The 25,967-nt window shown below is 34.9% G+C and overlaps 1 protein-coding gene across 2 annotated transcripts in view; it reads left to right on the top strand.

Annotated features, from left to right (window-relative positions):
• The window catches only part of VPS13C (vacuolar protein sorting 13 homolog C), a 193,209-nt gene extending 168,018 nt beyond the window's left edge, over nucleotides 1-25,191 (top strand). The window contains exons 74-83 of one of the 2 annotated variants that reach the window (XM_015142394.3): nucleotides 467-580; nucleotides 1,377-1,452; nucleotides 2,912-3,075; nucleotides 4,287-4,332; nucleotides 6,649-6,772; nucleotides 7,486-7,600; nucleotides 12,783-12,871; nucleotides 21,133-21,256; nucleotides 22,661-22,744; nucleotides 23,065-25,191. In XM_015142394.3, the coding sequence (XP_014997880.3) occupies nucleotides 467-580; nucleotides 1,377-1,452; nucleotides 2,912-3,075; nucleotides 4,287-4,332; nucleotides 6,649-6,772; nucleotides 7,486-7,600; nucleotides 12,783-12,871; nucleotides 21,133-21,256; nucleotides 22,661-22,744; nucleotides 23,065-23,166 (1,038 nt within the window). In that variant the 3' untranslated portion in view covers nucleotides 23,167-25,191. Of the gene's footprint in view, nucleotides 1-466; nucleotides 581-1,376; nucleotides 1,453-2,911; nucleotides 3,076-4,286; nucleotides 4,333-6,648; nucleotides 6,773-7,485; nucleotides 7,601-8,314; nucleotides 11,983-12,782; nucleotides 12,872-21,132; nucleotides 21,257-22,660; nucleotides 22,745-23,064 lie in introns of those variants that run through there. The other variant, XM_077938707.1, reaches the window with a different exon arrangement.
• Nucleotides 25,192-25,967: the final 776 nt, after the last annotated feature.

Raw genomic sequence — 25,967 nt, 5'->3', positions numbered from 1 at the left:
AGTGTAACTTCCCTTCTTAAAAATTTTTAAGTTTTTATAGAGACATGGTATCACTGTGTTGCCCAGGCTGGTCATTAACTCCTGGCCTCAAGTGATCCTCTCATCTCAGCCTTCCAAAGTGTTGGGATTACAGGCATCAGCCACCACACCCAGCCTACCCTTCCATTTTATAGATTAGAAGACAGGCTGTTAGATACTAAATAACTTGTAGAAGGTCACATAACTGCTACGTGGCAGCCTGTGTGTCAAACCAGTTCTGTTTAATTTAAAAGCTCTTTGTAAAGTATTAGCATAGTGCCTGGCACAGAGTAAAAGATCAATTAGTGGATGTGGTGGTGGTTATTCCCTACAGCTTTCTTTTAACACAAACTTAATTTTATCAGTAAATCTCTTTTTTTTCTATTTTATTATGATGTTTCTTAAAACAGTTATGAAGGACTTAATTTAATTTTTTTTTCTTTTTTAGTTCTTGAAACAGATGTATGTCCTTGTATTGGGGTTAGATGTACTTGGAAACCCATTTGGATTAATTAGAGGTCTGTCTGAAGGAGTTGAAGCTTTATTCTATGAACCCTTCCAGGTATTGACCTCTTACTTATTTTAAGGATAGGTATAGAAAAATGGATGTTCTCTTTTTTAATAACAAATAGTAATTTGCATTGTAATTGTATCTGGGAATTGAATAATGTTCAAATCACAAAAGTATATCAATTTAATATTTTTATTTAAAGGTACATGAGATAGCACTGGATGATTGTTTAGAATTTAATGAGCACTGCCCACATTTGCCAGGATTTAATGTAGTTTGTAAGAATATGTAGAATGCTGGGTAGATTAAGACTTTCAAGACTGTTCCACCATTGCGGAAGGGACTAATAGGGAACTGAAAGCAAAGTTTGTTTCATATTCCAGCTTTCATCTAACCTATTCACCTCCATTTAAAGGGTCTAGCAGCCAGCCCAGTGTATGAGGGTTTTAGAAGAATAAAGCAGAGAAAATAAATGGGAGAATAAGACAGTAAAAAAAATCTGTGGACTCTCCTACTCTTGTTATCGTTGCAGCTTGTTTCAGCAATCTGATGAAACTTAGTTCTGGGAGGCCAACTTCAAATTGCAATTGAAGCCAGTGATTTATACCTATCCAATTTTTGACTTAAAGAATTTGCTAAGATCATGTAGGTTGAAATACAATAGATATTCTATCCATATTTGGGGTAGAGGTGAAAATTGATTCATCACAGTGTTTATAGATTTTTACAGATTTGGATTCTTCAGGCAAACCCTGAACTATTAAATTAAAAGTCTTCAACTTATTTAAATTTTAAATAATAAAATTTTTTGGAATTTTTTTTTTTTTTTTTTTTTTTTTTTTGCCAGGGTGCTGTTCAAGGCCCTGAAGAATTTGCAGAGGGGTTAGTGATTGGAGTGAGAAGTCTCTTTGGACACACAGTAGGTATGTATCACATATTTGTGTATATGTATATATTTTTTATTATATTGTTATAAAATATGTTGTTGTGAAAAACAAATGCTTTTATTTAATAAAGGAGGGATCACTTTCTTAATAATCCCTTTAAAAGACATGTTTCCTTGTTTTTAAATGGAAAATAAGTTAACAGTGGACTGCTGGTTTTTTAATGTCTTTGTAGTGTTGAATAAATGTACTTTAATTTTATTCCTTTTCTTGTTAGATGGGAAAAGTTAATTTCTGCATTTTTTTGTATGAGACAAAATTTTAAGCACCTATTAGTTTAAACCAATTGCATGCTGTATATTATGATAATGCTGTTTATATAAACAATGTAACTTCTCTGAGCCTTAAAATTTTTTTTATTTTATTTTTAATTGACACATGATTGTATATATTTATGGGGTATAGAGTGATATTTTGATACATGTATACACGAGGTAGTGATCAAATCTGGCAATTAGCATATTTATCATCTTGAACAGTTACCATTTCTTTGTGTTGGGAACATTCAAACCCTCTCTTCTAGCTATTTGAAGACATACAATAAGTTGTTGTTAACTGTAGTCACCCTACAGTGCTATAGCACATTAGAACTTATTCTCCTATCTGGTTGTAATGTTGTGTCCATTAACCAATCTTTCCCTATCCTCTTCTCCCCCTACCCATCTCGGCCTTTAATAACCACAGTTCTACTTTCTAATTCTATGAGTTCAACTTCTTTAGCTCTCAGATGTAAATGAGAACATGCAGTATTTGTTTTTCTGTGCCAGACTTATTTCACTTAACATAATATCCTCCAGGCTCATCCAAGTTGCTGTGAATGAAAGGATTTCATTTTTTTTAAATGCCTAGGTAGTAGTCCATTGTGTGTGTGTGTGTGTGTGTGTGTGTGTCACATTTTCTTTAGCCATTCATCCATTGATAGACACTTAGATTGATTGTATATCTCAGCTATTGTGACTAGTGCTGCAGTAAACATGGGAGTGCAGACATCTCTTGATATACTGATTTCTTTTCTTTTGGATATATACCCAGTAGTTGGATTGCTGGATCATGTGGTAGTTCTAGTTTTCATTTTTTGAGGAGCCTCCATACTGTTTTCCATTAATAGCTGTATTAAGTTATATTCCCACTCTCAGGGTATAAGCATTCCCTTTTCTTCACTTCTTTGACAGCGTTTGAGATTTTTTTTTTTTTTTGTCTTTTTTCTAATAACCATTCTAACTGGGGTGAGATAATATCTTACTGTGGTTTTGATTTGCACTTTCCCGATGATTTTTGATCTTGAACATTTTTTCATATACTTGTTGGCCATTTGTATGTCTCCTTTTGAGAAATATTTATTCAGATTGGTTGCCTATTTTAAAATAAGATTATTTGTTTTCTTGCTGTTGTTTGAGTTCCTTGTATATTCTAGATATTAATCCCTTGTCTTTGATAGGTGGTGCAGCAGGAGTTGTATCTCGAATCACTGGTTCTGTTGGGAAAGGTTTGGCAGCAATTACAATGGACAAGGAATATCAGCAAAAAAGAAGAGAAGAGTTGAGTCGACAGCCCAAAGATTTTGGAGATAGCCTGGCCAGAGGAGGAAAGGGCTTTCTGCGAGTAAGTTCTCTGCTGAATCTAAGAAATCTGCAACTAAAAAAAAAAATTTTTTTCCTAGCTGGTTGTGTGAAACTTAGAATGCTACTTATGAGTTTAGGCCTGTCAGAATAGAAATAATGATAAATTATGGACTTTCCAGTTTCCTTTTTGCTCCCCTTCCCCATTGTCACCACCAGATCTATCCCCTGAATTGCCAGATTTCGTAAAACTGTAATGATGATAAGTTAGCACTGGTGTAGAAGGTGAGGAAGTGAGAAGCAGAGATACACGGTACCGATGGAAACTAGAGAGAGAAGGAGCTCTTCAGGTCATCAGCGATTGACTGTTTCTGTGGAAGGGATGTGTGAAAGTTAATTGTTGATAAACCAGGAACTGCCTTTCATTACTTTTTAATACGTTTAAAATTATACTGCTTAATTATATAGGTGATGTATGAATATTCTTGTAAATAATTATAAGAACTTAAAAGTTATTCTGTTGATAAGTAAATAAAACATTATGAGTAAGGCTAGAATACTCTTTAATCACCTCTCATCTGTTTCCAATTTAAGTGTGTATCCATCAGTTCCCTTTCTGTGTGTTTATAGAATATACAGGTAGTTTTACTACCATTACTTCACAATGATTAAGAATGTATTAGAATATTCATGTTTTAATTTTGGAAATGATTTCAGGAAACTGCTGTGTTTTTTGATAGTAATTTGTAATGTTGGGTGTTATAGTCACTAAGGCACTTTGTTTGCCAGGTTATTAGCTATCCTTGGGAGGGCCCTTTATTTTCAGTTTTCTACACTTCCACTGAGTTACAATGTAATCTCCTTAAAATTTATAATTAGATCATAAATATTATTTGGCTCGGCTCACTCATTTTGCTGATGTGGAAACTGAGACTTAAAGAGATTTCATCAACTGCCCGTGGTTACATAGCTGATTGGGATCATAGCCAGATTCAAAATCCTTTTATCTGCTTTACTCATATTTCTTTTATAAAATTTTATTCCTGCTAGGAATAAATCATTTAAGATTTGCTGTGATATATTATTTGAAAAATCATAGTGCTAACTTACATGTGTATGTTGTTTACATTATCAAGTTAAGTCTTCAATTTTTTTTGTTGTTATTTCCAGTATGTCTGTAGAGACCTCTAGTGGTTGGTTTAAAATTAAACACCTTCCATTCAGTCTAGACTATATGATTGATTTCTCTTTCAGGGAGTTGTTGGTGGAGTGACTGGAATAATAACAAAACCTGTGGAAGGTACGTTGAAAATATTTCCTTCCTTTACAAAGTCTGAAGACTTGATAACTTAGTAAACATAATAGATGTTATTGCTGCTGATACTTGATTGAGAAAATTACTGACTGAATTTTATATTCGTAGCCTTAAGTTGCTCAATGAACGTATTTTCCTCAGAAAGTAGAGAGGTTAAGTAGTGGATCATGCTTTAGACTTTAAATGATATTTTTAGCAGGGCCAGAGATAAACTAGATTTGTTTGGGCCCTCAGTAGCAATTTACTCATTTTTGCTATTGCTGTTTTTATCCCATTTAAAAAGCACATTGCTTATTCAGTGCAATCCCTATCAAAATCCCAGTTTGTTTCTTTGCAGAAATTGACAAGCCAAGTCCAAAATTTATATGGCAATTCCGAGGATCCAAAATAGCCAAAAAAGTCTTGAAAAAGAACAAGGTTGGAGGACTTCTACTTCCCAAATTCAAAACTTACTGTAAAGCTACAGTAACTGAGACAGTGTAGTACTAACATAAGGATAGACATATAGAACAGTGGGATACAATCGAAGATCCAGAAATAGACTCTTACTTATGGTTAACTGATCTTCGACAAGGAAGTCAAGATAATTCAATAGGAAAGAACCGTCTTCAACAGATTTGCTGGGACAACTTCATATCTATGAGCAAAAGAACAAAATTGGACCCCTACCTGTATCATATATAAAAAATGAGTTCACAATGGATTAAATACCTAAATGTAAGAGTAAAACTGTTAAACTCAGAGGAAAATATAGGAGTAAATCTTCATGACTTTGGATTAGGCCAAACTTTGCTAGAAAAGATGCATAAATTGGACTTCATCAAATACATAAATTGAACTTCATCCACATTTAAAATTTTTGTGCTTCAAAGGACAACCATGAAGAAAGGGAAAAGACAGCCCACGGAATGGAAGAAAATTTTTGCAAGTCATATACGTGATAAAAGACATATCTAGAACATATAGAGAACTATTAAAAATCAATAATAAAAAGATAACACAATTTTAAATGAGCAAAAGATATGAATAGACATTTCTCCAGAGAAGATATACAGATGGCCAATAAACACATAAAAGGATGTTAAACATCGTTAGTCAATAGGGAAATGCGAGTCAAAACTATAATGAGATACCATTTCACACCTACTGAAATGGCTAGAATCAAGTGTTAAGAGGATGCGGAGAAATTGGAACCCTCATACACTACCAGTGGGACTGTAAAATAATGCAGTCATTTTGGAGGAAAATAGTCTGTCAGTGCTTCAAAAAGTTAAACACAGAGTCACCATGTGTCCCAGCAATTCTACTCCTAGGTTTACACCCAGAAGAATTGAAAACAGGTGTTCAAACTGCACAAATGTTCATAGCACCATTATTCAGAATAACCAAAAGATGGAAACAACCCAAATGTCCATCACCTGATGCATGAATAAACAAAAGGTGATATTTCCATACATTAGAATAGTAGTCATAAAAAGGAATCATGTACTGGTACTTGTTACAAAATGGATGAACCTTGAAACAAAAGTCACAATACACCACATATTACATAATTCCATTTGTCTGAAATGTCCAGAATAGGTAAATCCATAGGGATTGAAAGAATCTCTAGGTGGTTACCTAGTCTGGAGGTGGGGAGGGGCAGGGAGGAATGGAGGTACACTGGGTAGGATTTGGTGGGGAGAGGTTGGGGGAAATAGGGAATGATTGCTAATGGAAAGGGGGTTTCTTTTTAAAATGATAAACATTTTAAAAAATGGATTGTGGTGATTGTTGTGCAAGTCTGAACATACTAAAAGCTAATTTATCCTAAAATTTAATTTGTACATTTTAAGTGGTAAATTTTATGGTATATGAACTGTATTTCAATAAAGTTGTTATATATATTTTTAAAAGCACACTCCTTGAAAAATCTGATGGTCAGCATTAAAAAAGAGAATGTTTTCTGATTGCTTCTTACACCTGCAAGTTACAGGTACTGATGAGACTCCTAGATCAGTAGTTCTCAAACTTGAGCATGTGTCAGGATCACCTGGAGTGCTTATTAAAACATAAATGCTGGCCCCGCCCCCAGAGTTTCTGATTCACTAGGTCTGGGGTGGGGCCCAAGAATGTGCATTTCTAACACACTTTGAGAACCACTATTTTATCACATTAGGATTACATTTAACTTCTTTAGAAAGCCACATTTTTGTAACTTCCTGAGTAAAACAGTTCAGTATCTGACCCAGGTTTTGGTTGAGTTCAAACTTGCTCATTTAAAAATATCTTTATCTATTCATTGTCATTGGTTTTCTGAAGGTGCCAAAAAGGAAGGAGCTGCTGGATTCTTTAAAGGAATTGGAAAAGGGCTTGTGGGTGCCGTGGCTCGTCCAACTGGTGGAATCATAGATATGGCCAGTAGTACTTTCCAAGGCATTCAGAGGTAATTGAGTACATACTGTGTTCAAGGTATGTGTCTGTGTGCTAATTATTACAAGGAATACATAAATAGATTAGATTATTTGAGTGCTTCTAAGGATCTTAAAGTCTTATTGAAAGCTGTGGTAGCTTTAAACATAGACTGCCACCAGAAAGGAATATGAAAAGACATTTTTTGTGAACATGGTGAAACCCCGTCTCTACTGAAAATACAAAAATTAGCTGGGCGTGGTGGTGGGCGCCTGTAATCCTAGCTACTCGGGAGGCTGAGGCATGAAAATCGCTTGAACCCAGGAGGCAGAGGTTGCAGTGAGCTGAGCTGAGATCGTGCCACTGCACTCCAGCCTGGGCGACAGGGTGAGAGTTGGTCTCAAAAAAAAAAAGAAAAGACAAGACATATTTTGTGGCTGAATTTCCCCTTTATTCAACAAATGTTTATTACCTACCATGTGCCAAGCACTGTGCTAGACACCAAGGATACAAAGAGTCGATGAGCTAGGCCCTGCTTTTATTATTTTGATATTTCTTTTTATTTTAGAAAAGGTTGGGGGACTTGGAGTCAGACAGACTTGGTTTTGATACTTTTGCGTTATTTGGGGAAAGTTATTTAAAATTACTGATTGTTTTTTGTGAAATATTTATATATTTAATCAACACACACATTATTTTGAAAGACTCTCACATAATTTCTTACACTTACTCTGATGCCTTATTCAGGGCAGCAGAATCAACTGAGGAGGTATCTAGTCTCCGTCCCCCTCGCCTGATCCACGAAGATGGCATCATTCGTCCATATGACAGACAGGAATCTGAGGGCTCGGACTTACTTGAGGTAAATTCTGTTCTTCATGGTCACGAGTGAAATGGAATTTTAATGATTTCTAGGCCCAGGATTTCATGGGTGGTTCTTAAAGTTCCTGATTCACGAACTTCTTTAAGTGTTATACATAGTTTGTAGAGTAGAATTTGAGTATTTGTTTTTCATTTTAGCATGTGTTAAATGGAAAATACAGGTGTTTTTTTTTTCTACATAGGAGCAAAGCTTTTGTCGTGCGCAGAAAAGATAATGTTAACTCATAGGTTATGTCACTATTTCTGCGATAGCTCATTTAGTTAATACTGTTAATTTTGGTTTCCTGCTTTGTAGCTAATTATTGGAACTTCATTGCTTCATTTCTCCAAACCAAATTAATTTATTTGCACTGCTTTGTAAATCTAGATTTATTTCAGTAAATAGAACTAGATGAGAGAATAAAAGATTATATATAATTATGATCTTGTTAAACCTTGAAGAAAATTTAAGAGCTTTTTGACTTTTATTTTAGTTTTAACTTGATTATATTTCGATAATATATACATATATAAATTGCTATTCTCCCATGACAGGCTTTCCCCCAAAAGAAATTTATTAATATTTTTCTGCCTTGACTTTAAAATAAAATGCCTCTTAATTGTTCTTCCTTTGGTTTTTATTGTATATGATTACATTTTATCTATCTTTCTGCATGCTTCTAACTTTATTTTCTTTGTTTTTCTGCCTGCACAGCAAGAACTGGAAATACAGGAATAAATGTTTCCTAAACTACTACTTGATTTCATCCTTAAAAATCAAAACAAACTGTGGTATTAATTGACTGTGTCTGAATTCCATTGTCAATTTTAATGAAATTTTCTTTAAAACTCTCACCTCCATCTGAACTTTTCATAGTAGTGGCTTGACTACAAATAAAAACTTGTGGTATCCCTGGTAATACTGTACTGAAATAAGAGATTAGTATAAAATATTAAAGGATGCAGAGAATCAACTCTCTTCTCCATTTAATAGATGAAAGACTATATTGAGCTCAGAAACAGATATTGTTATCATTTCAAAAAGTTTATCTTATGGTGTTCATGTGCATTTCAGGTAAAATTGAAAAACAGGACAATTATTATGTCCAATTTAGTGAATATGTTTATGTTTGTGAGTCGTGATGATGGAATTACGTAGCTTTCTGTTTCACAAATGACTCTAAATTTACTTAAGTTACAGGGCTATTAACTGGAGCATCTGCTTTAATAATTGAATTGTCAGTTGCTCTGAGCCTGCCCTTAGACCTCAAATAATAGTTGGCACATGAATTTTGAGGATGTTTCCTCATCCCTCTTTTTCCTGTTTAACCCCTTGTTACTGTTGCTAAATAAATGATAGTCATTTTCTAATTATGTTATATACATTTTCAGCCTTTAGCATTTCTGCTTTTCAAATATTGAATCTCCTTGTTGGTTATACTTATTTCATAATTATTAGTTTTAATTAATGTAAATAGAAGTTGAATATGTAATTATGCAGATTGCTGTGTGGCACTTGAATACATAGATTTCTTTATTTTCAAAAACCAACCTTTTGCTTTTAAATCCTTAGAGAGGTTTTATTGTCTTAATGAGAGAAAAAATAATTATAAATCATTATTTTTGAAATTAGTACCCTGTTAGTTCTCAACATAAGTTATGTTTCAATTTCTTTCTTTGTAATAGATGATGGAAATGTTTAATTTAACAGTGTCTTATCTAGCAACTTTCATGTTTCACCTCAGAAACGAAGCCAAAGTATAAACAGATTTAGTGTGTTGTGTATTTGAAGAGAATGAAACTATTAACATATAATTGTTCAGTTGGATTATGTATTTTAAGGATTGCAGTTATCAAAATAATAAATTGAATGTTTTATGTTTAAAATAAGCACTTTAAAGAAGAAAGACTGACATCCAAAAACCAGCCTGTGCTAGAAATACAAAGGAAATTACTTCTGTCCTTAAGGGACCAAGTATAACAAAACATGTAAATGTTAAAAGTAGCTGACAAACCTTTCTTTTGCCTAATTTAGCGATGGCAAAAATGTCACCACATGCAGTTTTCTGGGAGAGTCAAGCACAAATAACTAATTCAAGATGCTGACTGAAATCATCTCCAATAGTTACCCTTCCTGAGATTCTAAAAGTAAAAATTTTTAATTTTACTGGTTGTATTGCTATTTTAATGAGACTTACTTTTGAGAACTCCTGTAACTTAAGATTTTTTCTTGTTTTGTTTAGCTCTTTATTAATTTTTTCCTTGTGATATCTTTTTATAATTCTGTCAAAAAGCACAAAACTTCAAGAAACTTTTAATTATTTTTCTAAATGTATAATCTTGTCTGATTTCTTAGTTTTAATTAAGATATCAGACAACTTTTAAAACTTTAATGCATTATTATAATTACTGGAAGAAATAGAATGATTATACACTAATGAGAGGACTTGGTAGTTTTTGCCGTGGATGTCAAGTGTGGGCATGGATAATTGAGATATTTAGGCTATTTCATTCTTTGCCCATCTTGCTATGATCAGTCAGTTGGGTAAAAATATTTGTTGATTATTTAGTCTGTACTGGATACAAAAGAAGCCTTCTGTCCTTAAGGGACCAAGTATAACAAAACATGGAAATATTAAAGAACATTAGAGTATAAAATTATATCCTTTTAGCCCTTTGTAATATGGCCAAATTCTAAATAATTTATTTGGAGATCTTTTGATCCTCGTTTTCCTTTTTCTCCTAAGTAGTACTCTGTATTCTTCAATACGTAGCTTTGAGAGTTACTAAATCATATGTTTTCATGAGATGTACTATTCTACTTATCCTCTAATCTTCATATATATTTATACACACACACACATATACACACACATACATATATACACACACACACATATACATACACACACATACATATATATACACATACACACATATATACACACATACACACATATACATATATACACACATATACACACACATACACATGCATGTACATATATATACACACACGTATACATACATACACATATATACACATATACATACATATATACACATATATACACACCATACATATATACACATATACACACATATATACACACATACATATATATACACACACCATATATATATACACATATATAGATACATTATATGTATGTATGTATAGTCATTTAATACTCATTTTGGTTCACATACTTATGATCATACAACATTTAAAACCACATTTCTTGCTTTTTAGTTTTAGTTGTATTTTTCCATGTTCTTAGAAATGCGTCATTAACATTTTTAATTCTTGTATTACCATCTATTGAGGTAACATTACATTGTGTTTTTAACTCCTCTTAATACATGACATTAAATTTGTTTATTATTTTACTAACAGTAATAGTGCTGTAATAAACATCATTATACATTTTGGTTTTTTATATCTTGTTTGCTTTTTCATATTTCTGTAGAATTTACTTGAAAAAATTGAATTACTGGGTAAAGGGCTTTTGCAAAATATTGTTAAATTCCTCAAGTTGCATTTTTGGGAAGGGGACGTGAATATTTTATCAACTAATTTGGTCTCCTGCTGCCATTAGTAACTGAATGTCTTAATCTGAATCTCAGAGTGCAGTGGGTTTTTAGTAGTGCTGAGAACAAGTTTTCTAAAGTGTATTGTGGTGATAAATTATATTTTAAAAGCTCTCAATGGCTTGAAGCACAATAGCCTAATAAGTAACGAAAATGCATACAAGATAGAAAGTGGGTGGTATTTCTTGTACTTGCATTTCACATCTAAATATTTTAACATATTTAAATTTCAAGCCGATGATAAATACATTACATTATTAAATTCATTTCCCATTTTCTCTTTGAAAAAATTAAGGCATAAATGTTAAAAGATTTTAGCTAATTCGCACAAGTGAATTGTGAAACAAGTAAGTATTGCTGTGAAATCTGCAGTCCTCTCTGAGACTCATTCTGAAGATGAGATCCCAGTTCTTTTTGGATTCCTCTTCCTTATTCATGGCTTTTTGCAATTGTCAAGGAATGACTAGGTACCAAGCAACTTTAAAAAATGTATATTTAAGCATTGAAATAATACCAAGTGTGATTTCTCTGTGGTTATATTGATTATATTATCCTTTTAATAATATTGGCATTATATTCTTGGTCATAAAATGTTAAGGTCTTATTTATTCAGTATATTTATGTTCTGTATTTTCATATATATTATCTATTTTCAACCATGCATTATATATAATGTCAGTAATAGTATTTCATTAGCATTCATTATTAAAAAAATTTTGTTTTTAATATTTGACTAATTCAAGTCACAATACTGTTGAGATAGCCGAAAAGGAAAATAAATGTGTTTTAATGTACTACTACTTATACTTGTATTACTTTATGCTGATACTTGTTTTTTAGAAATAAATTGTGCCAGCTATTTTGAAATCTTAGAAATTGTTCATATTAATATTGTCATATTTTCTTTTCTATAAGAAATATAATTTGATATATAAATATACTTCTCCATGCATGTTTAACCTATGAGATCAAATGTTCGAAGCATTAAACATTAATTATCTTGGAATTTTATTATGTGTATAATATCTATTAATAACTGTATGTAAACCAGTGGTTCTTAATCTTTGAAGAGATCACAGACCCCCCCCCATGATTAAAAAAAAAAAAAAGAACTGACAAAAAATATGAACTGTGTTCTGAAAAAAGTTTTAGAACCACATTTTCAAAATTTTCTATTTTATGTTAGGTAGTTCAGAGACCCACCCCAGCGTCCTACCAATGACCCCTATTTCAAAGCCCCTGTAATGTTAATGTAGTTATTTTATATTAGCATATGTTTCTTAATTAAAATGTGTGATAATTCCTGGTAGATATTTTAATATTTCTAAGTTACTACAGAACAAAATATATTTTGCCAGAAGACCACTTGGTAAGCATTTAATACATGGTTTTCTTTTAAGGCTGCAGTGGAAGTTAACTTACAAACATGCTGTGAATATTTTTCTAGCTTCATGTACCAGTATGTAGAATTGTGCTTTTATTTTTAATAAATGTTTTCCTAACACTATTATTATAATTAGATAATATACAGTATTGTAAATACTACTGAAATGCATATACTTCCCAAATCTAGAGCCTGGTTTCCTTTTCAGAATCATATCAAAAAGTTGGAAGGAGAGACTTACCGATACCACTGTGCTATTCCTGGAAGCAAGAAGACAATCCTTATGGTTACAAATAGGTACTGACTTAAAGTGACATTTTTCCAAATACTACTTAGCTGCATAGGTCACAAGAATTTTGAAGGCTAAAATGGTAGAAGATTTGGAGAATTGTACTTGAAATTCTCCAAAGTGAATGGCAAAATGTTCATTTTCATAGAATCTCAACAATACAGATCTAAATACGTCCTTTGAGATTTTCTGTTCCAACCTCCTCATCTTAAAGATGCTGAAACTGAGACTCAGTGTGGCTTAGGGACTTACCCAAGTTACACAACTACTGAGAGAATCTAGAACAGGCTTTATACCTGTAATAGTGATACCCTTATTCTTGAATTACAAGTCCAGTTATGGAGGATTAATTCATGAATCACTTTTCTTACTAAGTTTTATTTTGAGTGATTAGCATACCACTTTTAAAGGATGGCATTACTTCTATATGTTTATCTCAGCTTTTCCTAAGCATTTGGTTGTGGTAGATAATTTTTCTAATTACAAGAACTTAGACTAAACTACGAAGCTTATTTTCCTGGGATTTATCCTAGATAGTAAACTTATCCCAAAATGACAATTATAGATTAATAATTTTCAGAACTTTGTTAGTGATGAGCTTTATAAGAGTAAGGCAAAGTTCTTACAGTAGGCAAAATGTGCATTAGATTCCTCATGACTGCATTTAAATTTATTTGAATGGGAAGAAAGGAAAGCTGAATGACAGGATAAGAGGTTAACCAGTCATGTAAGAATCCTCATGTAAGAGAGGATTCTCCAGTCATGCGATTTGCTCATTAGTTAAGAGGTAAAAATATTCACAAAACAATCTAAAAAGCAGATTTTATGACTTTGACAAGTAATCACTTATTTTTTATGTCCGTAATTTTGTTGTCTTCAGTAGATTAAGCCAAAACAATGTTTATTTGTTCTTATTGTATTTAGCTGTTGCAATGTGTTAATTCATTTTAAAATTATATTGCTTTTATATAATTCAGTACTAGGCAATGAGAATCAATTTGGGGTTTTTTTGGTAATATGTATTACTTTAGTACTTATTTGATTTAAGCCATTCTATGGGAGTATTACTGTATACATTATATATTTGATTTTTCTTCAAGTACATTGAAAAATAATCATCATTTAAAATCTAGTTACTGATGGAGTTGTTTAGGAGGTAATTAGTAATATATACCTGACCAGTAAATACTATGAGTTGGTTTCCTTGCTAACCTTACTTAGTACTCTTTTCTTTTCTCTTTTCTCTTCTCTTGTTTTCTTTCTTCTCCTCTCCTCTCCTTGTCTTTTCTTTTTCCTTTTCTTTCTCCCCCCCCCCTTTTTTTTTTTTTGAGACAGGGTTTCACTCTGTCACCCAGGCTGGAGTCCAGTGGTGCGATCTCAGCTCACTGCAACCTCCACCTCCTGGGTTCAAATGATTCTTGTGCCTCAGCCTCCCCAGTAGCTGGGATTACAGGCATGCACCACTATGCCCGGCTAATTTTTGTATTTTTATTAGAGACAGGGTTTTTTTATGTTGGCCAGGCTAGTCTTGAACTCCTGGCCTCAAGTGATCCGCCCACCTTGGCCTCCCAAAGTGCCAGGATTACAGGCATGAGCAACAGCACCTGGCCTTAGTAGACTCTTTCTAACAAGAATTTATTTGATTGAGGTAGTTATTATGTTAATCAGTTAGACCTTTAATGATTACATTAAAACACTAGCATTTCTTCCAAATTTAGTATTCTTAAAAATAACATTTTCTTTTTTAAAGATATGGCCAGGCTAGACTCAAACTCCTGGACTCAGGTGATCCTCCAGCCTCAGCCTGCTGAGTAGCCTGGACTATAGACACGCATGCACCACCACATCCAAAATAATTTTTATTGCTAAAGTTATGGCTATTCATTGTAGATAACATAGATCAGGAGTCAACAAACTTTCTTTAAAGGGACAGATAGTAAAATTTAGGGTTTAAGGGCCATACTGTGTTTCTCAACCTTTTATTTTTGCCCTCATAGTAAGAAAACAGCTATGAACAATATGTACAAGAATGACATAGCTGTGTTCCAGTAAAATTTTATATATTAAAACAGGTCTTGGGCTGGATTTGACTTGAAGAGCACAGTTTGGTCACCCCAGTATTGACAATAAGGAGATGAAAATAGGCTGGGTGTGGTGGCTCAAGCCTGTAATCCCAGTACTTTGAGAGGCTGAGGCAGGCAGATCACTTGAGGTCGGGAGTTCAAGACCAGCCTGGTCAACCTGGTGAAACCTCATCTGTACTAAAATGCAAAAAATTAGCTGGACTTGGTGGCGCATGCCTGTAATCCCAGCTATCTGGGAGGCTGACGCAGGAGAATCACTTAAACCTGGGAGGCGAACGTTGTAGTGAACCAAGGTTGCACCACTGCACTCCAGCCTGGGCACCAGAGCAAGACTCTGTCTCAAAAAAAAAAAAAGAAAGAAAATGAAAATAACTAACCATACATACATTCTGGTTTGCCTAGGACACAGTAGGTTTGCTTGCACGTTTTGTCCCTATGAAATTATCAATAGCTATTCCTTTCATTCTTAAAAACATCCTGGTTTGAATAACAGATTATATGATAACCCCTAAAAATATCCTTTACAAGCAATCTCAGCACCCAGAGATAACCACATTAGCTGGCACATTTTATGAAAACTATGTACAAAAAAATGCATTATTACATTTTAGTCTTGTCAGTTTTTCATTTTCAATATAATGTGATCATCTTTCCAAAGCATTAAATATTCTTTGACAACGTGATTTTTAATGACTGCATAATTTTGTATTTGTGGATATACTATAATTTATTCAAATACTCTCTTGTTATTGGACATTTTCCCCTAATATCTTATTGTTATGTATTTGTAACTAAATATTTTTTCTATTATTTTATTAGAATAAAATTTTAAAAGTGGGATTGCTAATTTAAAAGTTGTGAAGATTTTTGAGTTCCTTTCTGTATATCGCCAAGTCATTTTTCAGAAAGGTTGTATCCGTTTTTTACATACCACCCAACAATATATGAAAGGGTTCTTTCTCCTGTGTTTTGCTGAGACTAGGTTTTATCATTTAAACTTATTTTTTGCTAGCTTGATGGGTAGAAAATAATTTTTTGTTTTAATTAGCATTTCTTTGATTACTGTTGAGCATGAACCTTTTAATATATCATCATCTGTTTATATTTGCTAATTTGTGAATTACTTGTTCATATTCTTTGCTCATTTTTCATTGGTATGTTAGTCTTTTTCTTACTGAATTTAAAGAACATTTTGCAAATTAATGATATTAGCCCTTTTTGTCAAATGTATTATTGACATGTTAATGATTACTAATTGAGTTTCTCAGTATATAGCTTTTTTTAATTTTGAAATTCACCCAAAACTTAGTCCCTTAATGTTTTTTTTTCTAATGAGTTTTTAAAAACAAAACACAAGTTCTCATGACCTAAATTTCTTAGACTATAGCTTTGCTAGTTGGTCCTAACTCTGCTGTAGTTTATTTTAGTAATCTTTATTGAGAAATTGATTATTGAGCAGATTAAAAAAAAATCAACATATGACAAATACAGGGACACAGAGATAAAGTTACATCTCTGTCCCTTCCCTATTTTAATGGGTGGGGGACTACAAATTATCAGTGACATCACAGTATGATAGGTGCTAAGAAAAGCGATGGACAGTCTCTGAGGACATATGGAAAACGGTTGGTACAGTAAGATGGGGACCACAGTATCATGGGAAAAGTGTCAGGGAGGCTTTTATAGATGAGGGAGGGCTTGAGCTGAGTCTTGAGTATGTAGCTCTTGCATAGGTAAACTAGAGGCAAGCGGAGGCATACAACACTATGGTACTTTGACCAGTAAGATCAGTGTGGAATGGCTGGATGTAGGGTGTTAGTGTTGGGAGATGAGTCATAGGTAGCAGCTCATAAGATTTTAAGGGTTTAGGTTGTATCATTAATGTGATGGAGAATCACTGGTTTTTGCTTAAGGTCTAGTCTGCTATTTTATTTTTTTGAAACAAGTTCTCATTTTCATTGCCCAGTCTGGAGTGCAGTGGCTCGATCGTGGTTCACTGCATTCTTGACTTCTCTGGGCTCAGGTGATTCTCCCACCTCAGCCTCTCACATACTTGGTACCACAGGCAAGCACCAGCTAATTCTTTTGTATTTTTGGTAGAGATGGAGTCTCACTATGTTGCCCAGGCTGGTCTTGAACTCTAGGCTCAAGCAGTCCTCCTGCCTTGGTCTCCCAAAGTGCTGGGATTACAGGCATGAGCCATCACACCTGGCTGTCCGTTGTTTTTTTGTTTGATATCACTTGTAGCTTCTCACACAGAATAGTACACACGTGAGTAATCTCTCTTTTTTTCTATCCCACAGAAGGTTTGTAAACAAGTAATATGATGAGGCTTGTAGTTTTAAAAGATCCTTGGCGGTTTGGATGTTATACTGGAAGAGAATCAGTCCGGAGGCAAGGAGACCAGTTAGAGACTGTATAAGTTTTCTGTTGCTGCACAACAAATTACCACAGAATCTACTTCAAAGCTCATTTGCTATTGTTGGCAGAATTCTAAGATCCCTGTTTCTTTGACATCTGTCAGCCAGCAGGCTGCTCTTAGCTCCTAGAAACTACCCTTATTCCGACCCAGCAAGGATGCTTTGAATCTCTGACTTCTTGGTGTCTTACCCAGGTTTAGAGTCCATGAACTTAGGTCAGGCCCACCTACATAAACAATTTTGGCTTAAAGTCACCTGTGCCTTATAACAAAACCTAATCTTGGAAGTGAAATCCATTATATTCAAAATCCAGGGGACTGTACAGAGATATATACCAGGGTTGGGGAATCTTGGGGACTGTCTTAGAATTCTGTCCACCATAAAGACCGTGGCAGCTATCATAGTAGGAAGTGGGGAGGACCTAAAGAATGAGGATTTGACTTACGAGACAAGTCTTGGTGACTGAGTGGATGTAGAGGAGAAGGGAATACATGATAGGGAGGGAGGGAGGAGGGAGGGAGGATAGATAGATAGGTAGATAGATAGATAGATAGATAGATAGATAGATAGATAGATAGATAGATAGATAGATAGATAGATAGATAGAGTCTGGATAAAAATCTGGAGTTGAGATCTTTCTGAGAGACCATTCTGAGAGAGTGTGTGAGTGGAAGACCAAGATTTGAACCCAGGCAAACATGGTGCAAGAGGAAGAAAATGAAGGAGACATTCTAGGTGGTAGGAAAACAGTGGTATTATTGGGATGGTAAAGAGAAGAGTATTTGGAATAGTGAATTGTGTTTGGCACGAGGATTTGTAACAGCCATCCTTAGCTCTATCAGCAGATTATCAACTGGGGCCAGGAATGTGGGCGGTGGAGACTGTTTGGAAACATATGGTGGTGTTGGAGATTGCCACAGTGATTGCAGGACGCTACTGCCACTTACTAGGCTGGAGCTAGGGATGTTCAACTTTGTCCAGTGCACAAGAGTATGCCATACAAGTCCACAATTTAATAGCACCTCTGCTGAGAAATATAATGCCAGGGATCTATTTCAGTTCTCCACCCTCCATTGGTCACCATGTTCATTCATGTTTACCTTCTAAACATCTCGTATCTAGCCCTTTCTTCTCCCTTTTCAGAGCCACTGCCATACTTAAGGCTTTCATTGTCTCCTGATTGAACTATTGCCGTAACTTCTTACCTTGATTATCTATTGCCACTCTGTTTGCCACCTCCCTTCTGTTTACCACCAGAACCATGAATCTAAAATAATAAATATTATCATGTTGTTTCCTCTTCATTAAAAATGAAACAACATTATCATGTCATTTCCTGTTTCATTAAAAGTGAAAAATGTTTTAAAAGGAAAAAAAGTAGCCCTTCAAGGTCTGGTGCTAAGCTCATTTTCTCACCACTTCACCATGGTATCTGTCTGGTATTCCAGCTGCAGACCCCCACATTCCTCACCATGGTATCTGTCTGGTATTCCAGCTGCAGACCCCCACATTCCTCACCATGGTATCTGTCTGGTATTCCAGCTGCAGACCTCCACATTCCTCACCATGGTATCTGTCTGGTATTCCAGCTGCAGACCTCCACATTCCTCACCATGGTATCTGTCTGGTATTCTAGCTGCAGACCCCCACATTCCTCACCATGGTATCTGGTATTCCAGCTGCAGACCCCCACATTCCTCACCATGGTATCTGTCTGGTATTCCAGCTGCAGACCCCCACATTCCTCACCATGGTATCTGTCTGGTATTCCAGCTGCAGACCCCCACATTCCTCACCATGGTATCTGGTATTCCAGCTGCAGACCCCCACATTCCTCACCATGGTATCTGTCTGGTATTCCAGCTGCAGACCCCCACATTCCTCACCATGGTATCTGTCTGGTATTCCAGCTGCAGACCCCCACATTCCTCACCATGGTATCTGTCTGGTATTCCAGCTGCAGACCCCCACATTCCTCACCATGGTATCTGTCTGGTATTCCAGCTGCAGACCCCCACATTCCTCACCATGGTATCTGTCTGGTATTCCAGCTGCAGACCCCCACATTCCTCACCATGGTATCTGTCTGGTATTCCAGCTGCAGACCCCCACATTCCTCACCATGGTATCTGTCTGGTATTCCAGCTGCAGACCCCCACATTCCTCACCATGGTATCTGTCTGGTATTCCAGCTGCAGACCCCCACATTCCTCACCATGGTATCTGTCTGGTATTCCAGCTGCAGACCTCCACATTCCTCACCATGGTATCTGTCTGGTATTCCAGCTGCAGACCTCCACATTCCTCACCATGGTGTCTATCTGGTATTCCAGCTGCAGACCTCCACATTCCTCACCATGGTATCTGTCTGGTATTCCAGCTGCAGACCTCCACATTCCTCACCATGGTGTCTATCTGGTATTCCAGCTGCAGACCTCCACATTCCTCACCATGGTATCTGTCTGGTATTCCAGCTGCAGACCTCCACATTCCTCACCATGGTGTCTATCTGGTATTCCAGCTGCAGACCTCCACATTCCTCACCATGGTATCTGGTATTCCAGCTGCAGACCCCCACATTCCTCACCATGGTGTCTATCTGGTATTCCAGCTGCAGACCTCCACATTCCTCACCATGGTGTCTATCTGGTATTCCAGCTGCAGACCTCCACATTCCTCACCATGGTATCTGTCTGGTATTCCAGCTGCAGACCTCCACATTCCTCAAACAAGTCTTTCGTTTTTTGTGCTCCTTTGGATGTCAGTGTGTTTCCTCCTTTTGTCTGGACTGTCATTTCCCTTACCCACATAGAGAACTCCTTCCTTTCAAGAATCAACTCCTATGTCACCTACTTTACCAATACGATCTGTTCCTCTCTCTCTCTTGCTCCAAAAGACTAATCTGCACACTCTGTTACAGCCCTTGTCTAATTGTGCTGTGGCATTTATTTACACGTTTGTTTCTCCTCTAGCCAGTGAGCACCTCTCAAGCAGAATTATCTTCCTTGTTTCTCTGGCACCCTAAATATTTGTTGAATTAATAGTCCTTCTCTTCTTTTGTAATTTTGCTTTCTGTAATAGAAGCTTAATTTTAAGTATAGTTGTATCAGTAATCAAAATGAATCACACACTGAGAAATCAATGTGGATGCCCTTTAAGGGTTCTGTAATTTTTTTTATTGCCATTGAATAAAATAAGATACTCTGTGATAAAGTATATTAGCATTAAAGTGTTCAAATCTGATCTTTATTAGTAGGCCTCAAGTGAATCTTTGCTGACATTTAAGGTTTATGACATTTCCTTCACGTTCATTCTTGACTGGAAGGCATAAATGGCTGACAGTAAAGAGCAATTAATAATTTTCCAAGTAAAACATTTTCAGGGGCTTCTGCCTTTATTGCTCCCCAGATGAGAATACAGCCTGTTTCTTATGTGTTCCAAAGATGATTTCCCTATCAGCTTTTTTGGTCAGTTAACCAAAAAAAAAAAAAAAAAGAAAAAGAAAAAAAAAGTTACACTTTTCTGAATTCTGCAAGATTGACAGAAGGGGAATATTTGCAAGTCTACTTTGTTACTTGGTAGGTGTCGTATTTGCTCTTTATTTGACAGTTACCTAGACTTTAAAAAAAAATGAAGCAGGTTTTTTTTTTTTTAAATGCCAGTTTGTATTATTTTCTAGGCAAGTGCTACCTCTGCCATCCAGCAGGGTGAAATATTGGCGAGAATAAACTGTCTTCATCATTATTGTTTTCTTTTGCAAAATAGGCGAGTGTTGTGTATAAAAGAAGTTGAAATCCTGGGCCTTATGTGTGTAGACTGGCAATGTCCATTTGAAGATTTTGTATTTCCTCCTAGTGTCAGTGAAAATGTGCTAAAAATTTCAGTTAAGGTAAGAAAACATGTCATACCTTTAGAGCTAAGAATTCATTGCTTTCAGACTGTTTTGCAGTTAACTGCACAAAATGTTTGAAGGATTAGTGTTGTTATTACTACTATATGCTGAGACATAAAGATGTAATCAATTTATTTGTATAACTGTACTTTATTTTCTGGCAGTCTTGATTGCATAGAGTGAAATATCAGTCTGCCCACCCAAATAATTAAGATTCTGATATGCTGATATTTCCTTTTTCATAGAATTAAGCATTAGTAAATAGGAGTTTTTTTTTTTAACTTCATATGGACACCCATGTTGCTATAATCTTAGATATTTCTGGAAAGATTCTCTCTTTTTAGGTTTTTAGAAGATTATTAAGTGATTTGATAAAAATAAATGTATCCAAAATTCCCATGTTTGTAATATTTGGCATTTATGGAATGCTAATATAATTTAAGTGTGTAATAATACTTTTATGTCTTTTCTCCCATCATTTTGTAAGGAAGAACTTTTATTTTAATTACATAGTAATTTGTAAAAGTGATACTCCATCTTTTGCGTAGTTCTTAGACTCAAGTACTTAACTTTCTTTGAAATATGTTTGTTACATTATATATATTATAAATTTGTTTTCATGCCTTTAAAAAACTATTGTTATTCTAAATATGGTAATTTCTTTAGTGTATTTGTTTTCCCTAAACAATAATGTTATTTCTATTAGTGAAACTATCTACAAAACGTTTACTGTGAAATTTAGTAGCCAGAAGAACATTTACTGTGAAATTTAATAGCTATAGATGTGAGTACTGGTACCTTTTAATTTATGTTTACTTATCTTTTCATGGAAATTTACAAATAAAAGGAAATACCATGTTACCCTGCCATTTTGTATTTCAGCATTACTGCATTGTAGAGTGCCAAAATTTAACGAATGTCTTGGTGTATGAAATACAGTTTTCAAACTAGGAAAGACTATGTCACTGTGCATATATTTTACAGTTTCCTCAGTTATTACTTTTTCTTTCACATCAATGGTGAGAATTGACTCAATGTATTTTACATTATACAGAAATTTTATGTATCAGCCAAAAAAATGAGGGAAGTGTTTTTTTGATTTGTCAGATGTGATGAGTTACCAAGTGGTGTTTCTGTAGGCTATTTATCATAGCCTGCAGAAAGCCATTATTTTATACAGATAGATGTATGTTCATCCAATTTTATAAATTCTAACAACTCATATATGGAAATACTGTCCTTGTTCTAAGATGATTTATTTCATGTCTTACTTGAATATGTGTATTTGGTTAGTCTACTTGTTTTAAAATAGAGTTGACGTTTAAGTATACAATTAAAAGTTAGGATTTTTTTTTTTTCCTCAGAATAATTTCTTTTCTGTCATTGTTTCTTTTGAAACAGGAACAGGGTCTGTTCCACAAAAAAGACAGTGCCAGTCAAGGCTGTGTTCGAAAAGTTTACCTGAAGGACACCACCACAGCAGAGGTAAACAATTTAAAGAGCACACCTCCATTTTTTTTTTTTTTTTAGCTGAAATACCTTTTTAAAAGCCTCTTATAATGCATGCCATTATTTCTCCCAAAGCTCTCCCAATTATAACTATGGATGGATATATAAACTTAATATACTGTGGACTCAGTCGGGTGCAAGGGTCTTATTTTTATTTGACATATCTGGACTCTATCCTTGGTCCTTAGCTGTTGGTCCTGTTTGGAGAGCTTCAGCCCTTGCTTTCATACCTTTCCCTTCAATTAAATGAGCCTATACTTGTCTTTACAAATCATAATAAGTATTTTACTTTACAGAGAGCACGCAATGCCATTGAGGATGCACAGTCAACGAGACAGCAGCAAAAATTGATGAAGCAGTCATCCGTGAGACTTCTCAGACCCCAAATGCCATCCTAATCACAGATCCCAGGCGCTACAACAGGGGAAAAAAACAATCACTGGTCTTGTCTATAAATCACTCTGCTTTATCTTGCTAAAGACAATTTTTCAAGCAATCCTTTAGTTTTATTTTTCTAGAATAACTAGTGTTGGGTTTTCTAGTTTTTTCACCTTTTGGTTTTTACTCTAATTTTGTAACCATGTATATGTTAGCAGGTCCAATTCTATGCCACCACCCAAATGGGTCAGACCCTTGAAGAAACATCACTTCAAACTCAGAATGAAATTTTCATTAATATTAAAATTGTGAAGCAAAGGTCAGTAGGCTTATATTTAATTAAAGCCTTACTGAAGAATAAGAAAGGAGCTTAGGATGACTAGTGTTCTTTGAAAGGTTTTTTTATTTTTGTTTTTTTTTTGAGACCGAGTCTTGCTCTGTCACCCAGGCTGGAGTGGTGCGATCTGGGCTCACTGCAGTCTCTGCCTCCTATGTTCAAGCAGTTCTCCTGCCTCAGCCTCCTGAGTAGCTAGGATTACAGGTGCATGCTGCCACGCCCGGGTACTTTTTTTTGTATTTTTAGCAGAGATGGGTTTCACCATGTTGGTCAGTCTGGTGTCGAACTCCTGACCTTGTGATCCGCCTGCCTCGGCCTCCCAAAGTGCTGGAATTACAGGCATGAGCCACCACAGCTGGCTAAAAGGCTTTAGGCCATGGACAAATGTTGGACCCTGACATTTTGTGTAAGAGTGATCTGTTCAGTAATTGAACTGAGTTAACAGTTTTTTGTAAGCCAGGTAATTGAATGAAGAAAAGCCACTAAAGGGAGAAATGACATGTTTCCTATTTTCTTTTCATGAAAACACTGTTTTTCCCCCGAGTAAAGCGTATTTTACTTTGGTGCTTACTTTTCCTCCTTGCACTCTAATAAAAAATGTGGACAATCAAACCTCAAAATATCTACACTCTGCCCTCTGTAATGTAGCATTTATAAAAATTTGGAAGCTATTTACATGCTCTTTCAAGATGAGCTTATATGACACAATTATTTGCTGATACATGAAAATATTGCACCCTAAGTTTCTCAAGACTCTGAAATATGTAAAATTCAGTATTTTTATATTCCCGGAAATTGTTTCTTACAGGTTGAAAGACTTAAGGGCATCACAAATTAACATTTACTCCTAATGCACACCTAGAATGTACTTTAAATACTTATTAAGAAGAATGAAAATTCTTTGGTTGTTTTATATATAAATAAGGCCTATATAATGACACTGTGTTCCTTGAGGGAGCAGGCCCTGTGAGAATCAATTCAGTACAGTATTTTTTTTGTCCTTTCTCCATCCTTGATCAGAGATAAACTATTAAAACTTTAAAAAACACTCAAAAATATTTAAGGTTTTTGGTTGAACCTTTAGATTTGCTCATAATGTTTAACATAACAACATTTATTTCAAATTACTGAATTCATGAAGATGTGGACGCACTTGGTTTGCTCTATTTTTGTTTATGTATGGTAGTGGTTCTGTCATCATCATTCATGTTTTTTAAGGCCTGGTCATAAAACTTTAAATTTTACTGGTGTTACTTGATGTATATTCTAAAAAGAGAATGCAGTAACTAATGCCCTAAATGTTTGATCTCTGTTTGTCATTACTTTTTCAAAATTATTTTTTTTCTGTAAAGTATAATATATAAAACTTTTTGCTTAAATTGAATTTCTATATTAGTGGTTAATTGCAGTTTGTTAAAGGGATCATTATCAGCAATTTCATAGCAAGTGTTCTAGTATTTTGTGTTTTTAAAACAGAATTAGGAATTTGAGATATCTGATTATATTTTTCATATGAATCACAGCTGTTGACAATGTCCTATATATTTAAGAAATTATATCATACTGATACTATTTGTAACATTTTTATTTGATTTAATCTCCAGGGACAGAAATAATTCATTGGTAAAGTGTAATAATGTGTTTTTTTAAAATGCTTTGAGAGTCAATTACTTGCATATGAGAGAAATAAAACATTTGGCACATTGTTTACAGGTGTGAAAACTTTGTGGTTTTTGTGTTATTCAAGTAACATTTGCTTTATTTTTTTGTCTTTCCCTTTTCCTTTTCCAATCCAATAATAGTGAGAAGTTATATTAATAGTTATGGAGGACTTTACCAGATACTAGTCGGATAAGCTTTTTCTCAGGGGTACTGAGCCCCTTTATCACACTGGAGATCTGTGGCACAGACCTCCAATACTGGGGGATTACAGAGAATGCGGTTGACCTAGGGGCCCAGCTGCACTTTGGAATCCATTGTGGTATTTGCATTGAGTCCATGCCTTCCGTAGTTTCTCTCAGCAACTGGCTGAGTATGGCAATTATATTAAGACACACTTAGTCTAGAAATTCTAGGAGACACAGAACTCCTCTGACAGCTGACTCTGGCTTGAAGACTCCAGTGGCCTTGCAGAGCCTTTCTGAGACTGCATAGCAGTCTGGGATGGTCTACCATACTGCTCTCTTTCTCTTCTCCTCCCTGTTGCACATGGGGCTCAGACTACAAGTTTGGAAGGCTCACCCAGTGCTGGATTATCCAGTAGGAAGAATAAGTTTATGCTGAGGGCTGTAGCAAAGCAGGGGCATTAAAAAAAGAGAAAAAACAAAAGCAAACAAAAAAATGTACCCAAGCTTTGTAAGAAAAATTCCATACAGGGTGGACTTCCTTCTATGTGTTTTCTGATTTAGTATTGTTTTTGTTTTGAATTATGCAGGAAGGAGGACACTACCATCTTTTTGGTGCTTTGGGTTTCTAAGTATGTTG

Source organism: Macaca mulatta, chromosome 7, assembly GCF_049350105.2.
Source record: "Macaca mulatta isolate MMU2019108-1 chromosome 7, T2T-MMU8v2.0, whole genome shotgun sequence".
Lineage (NCBI taxonomy): Eukaryota > Metazoa > Chordata > Mammalia > Primates > Cercopithecidae > Macaca > Macaca mulatta.
Note: the sequence above shows the minus strand (reverse complement) of the source record. Positions and strands in the feature narration are given on the sequence as shown.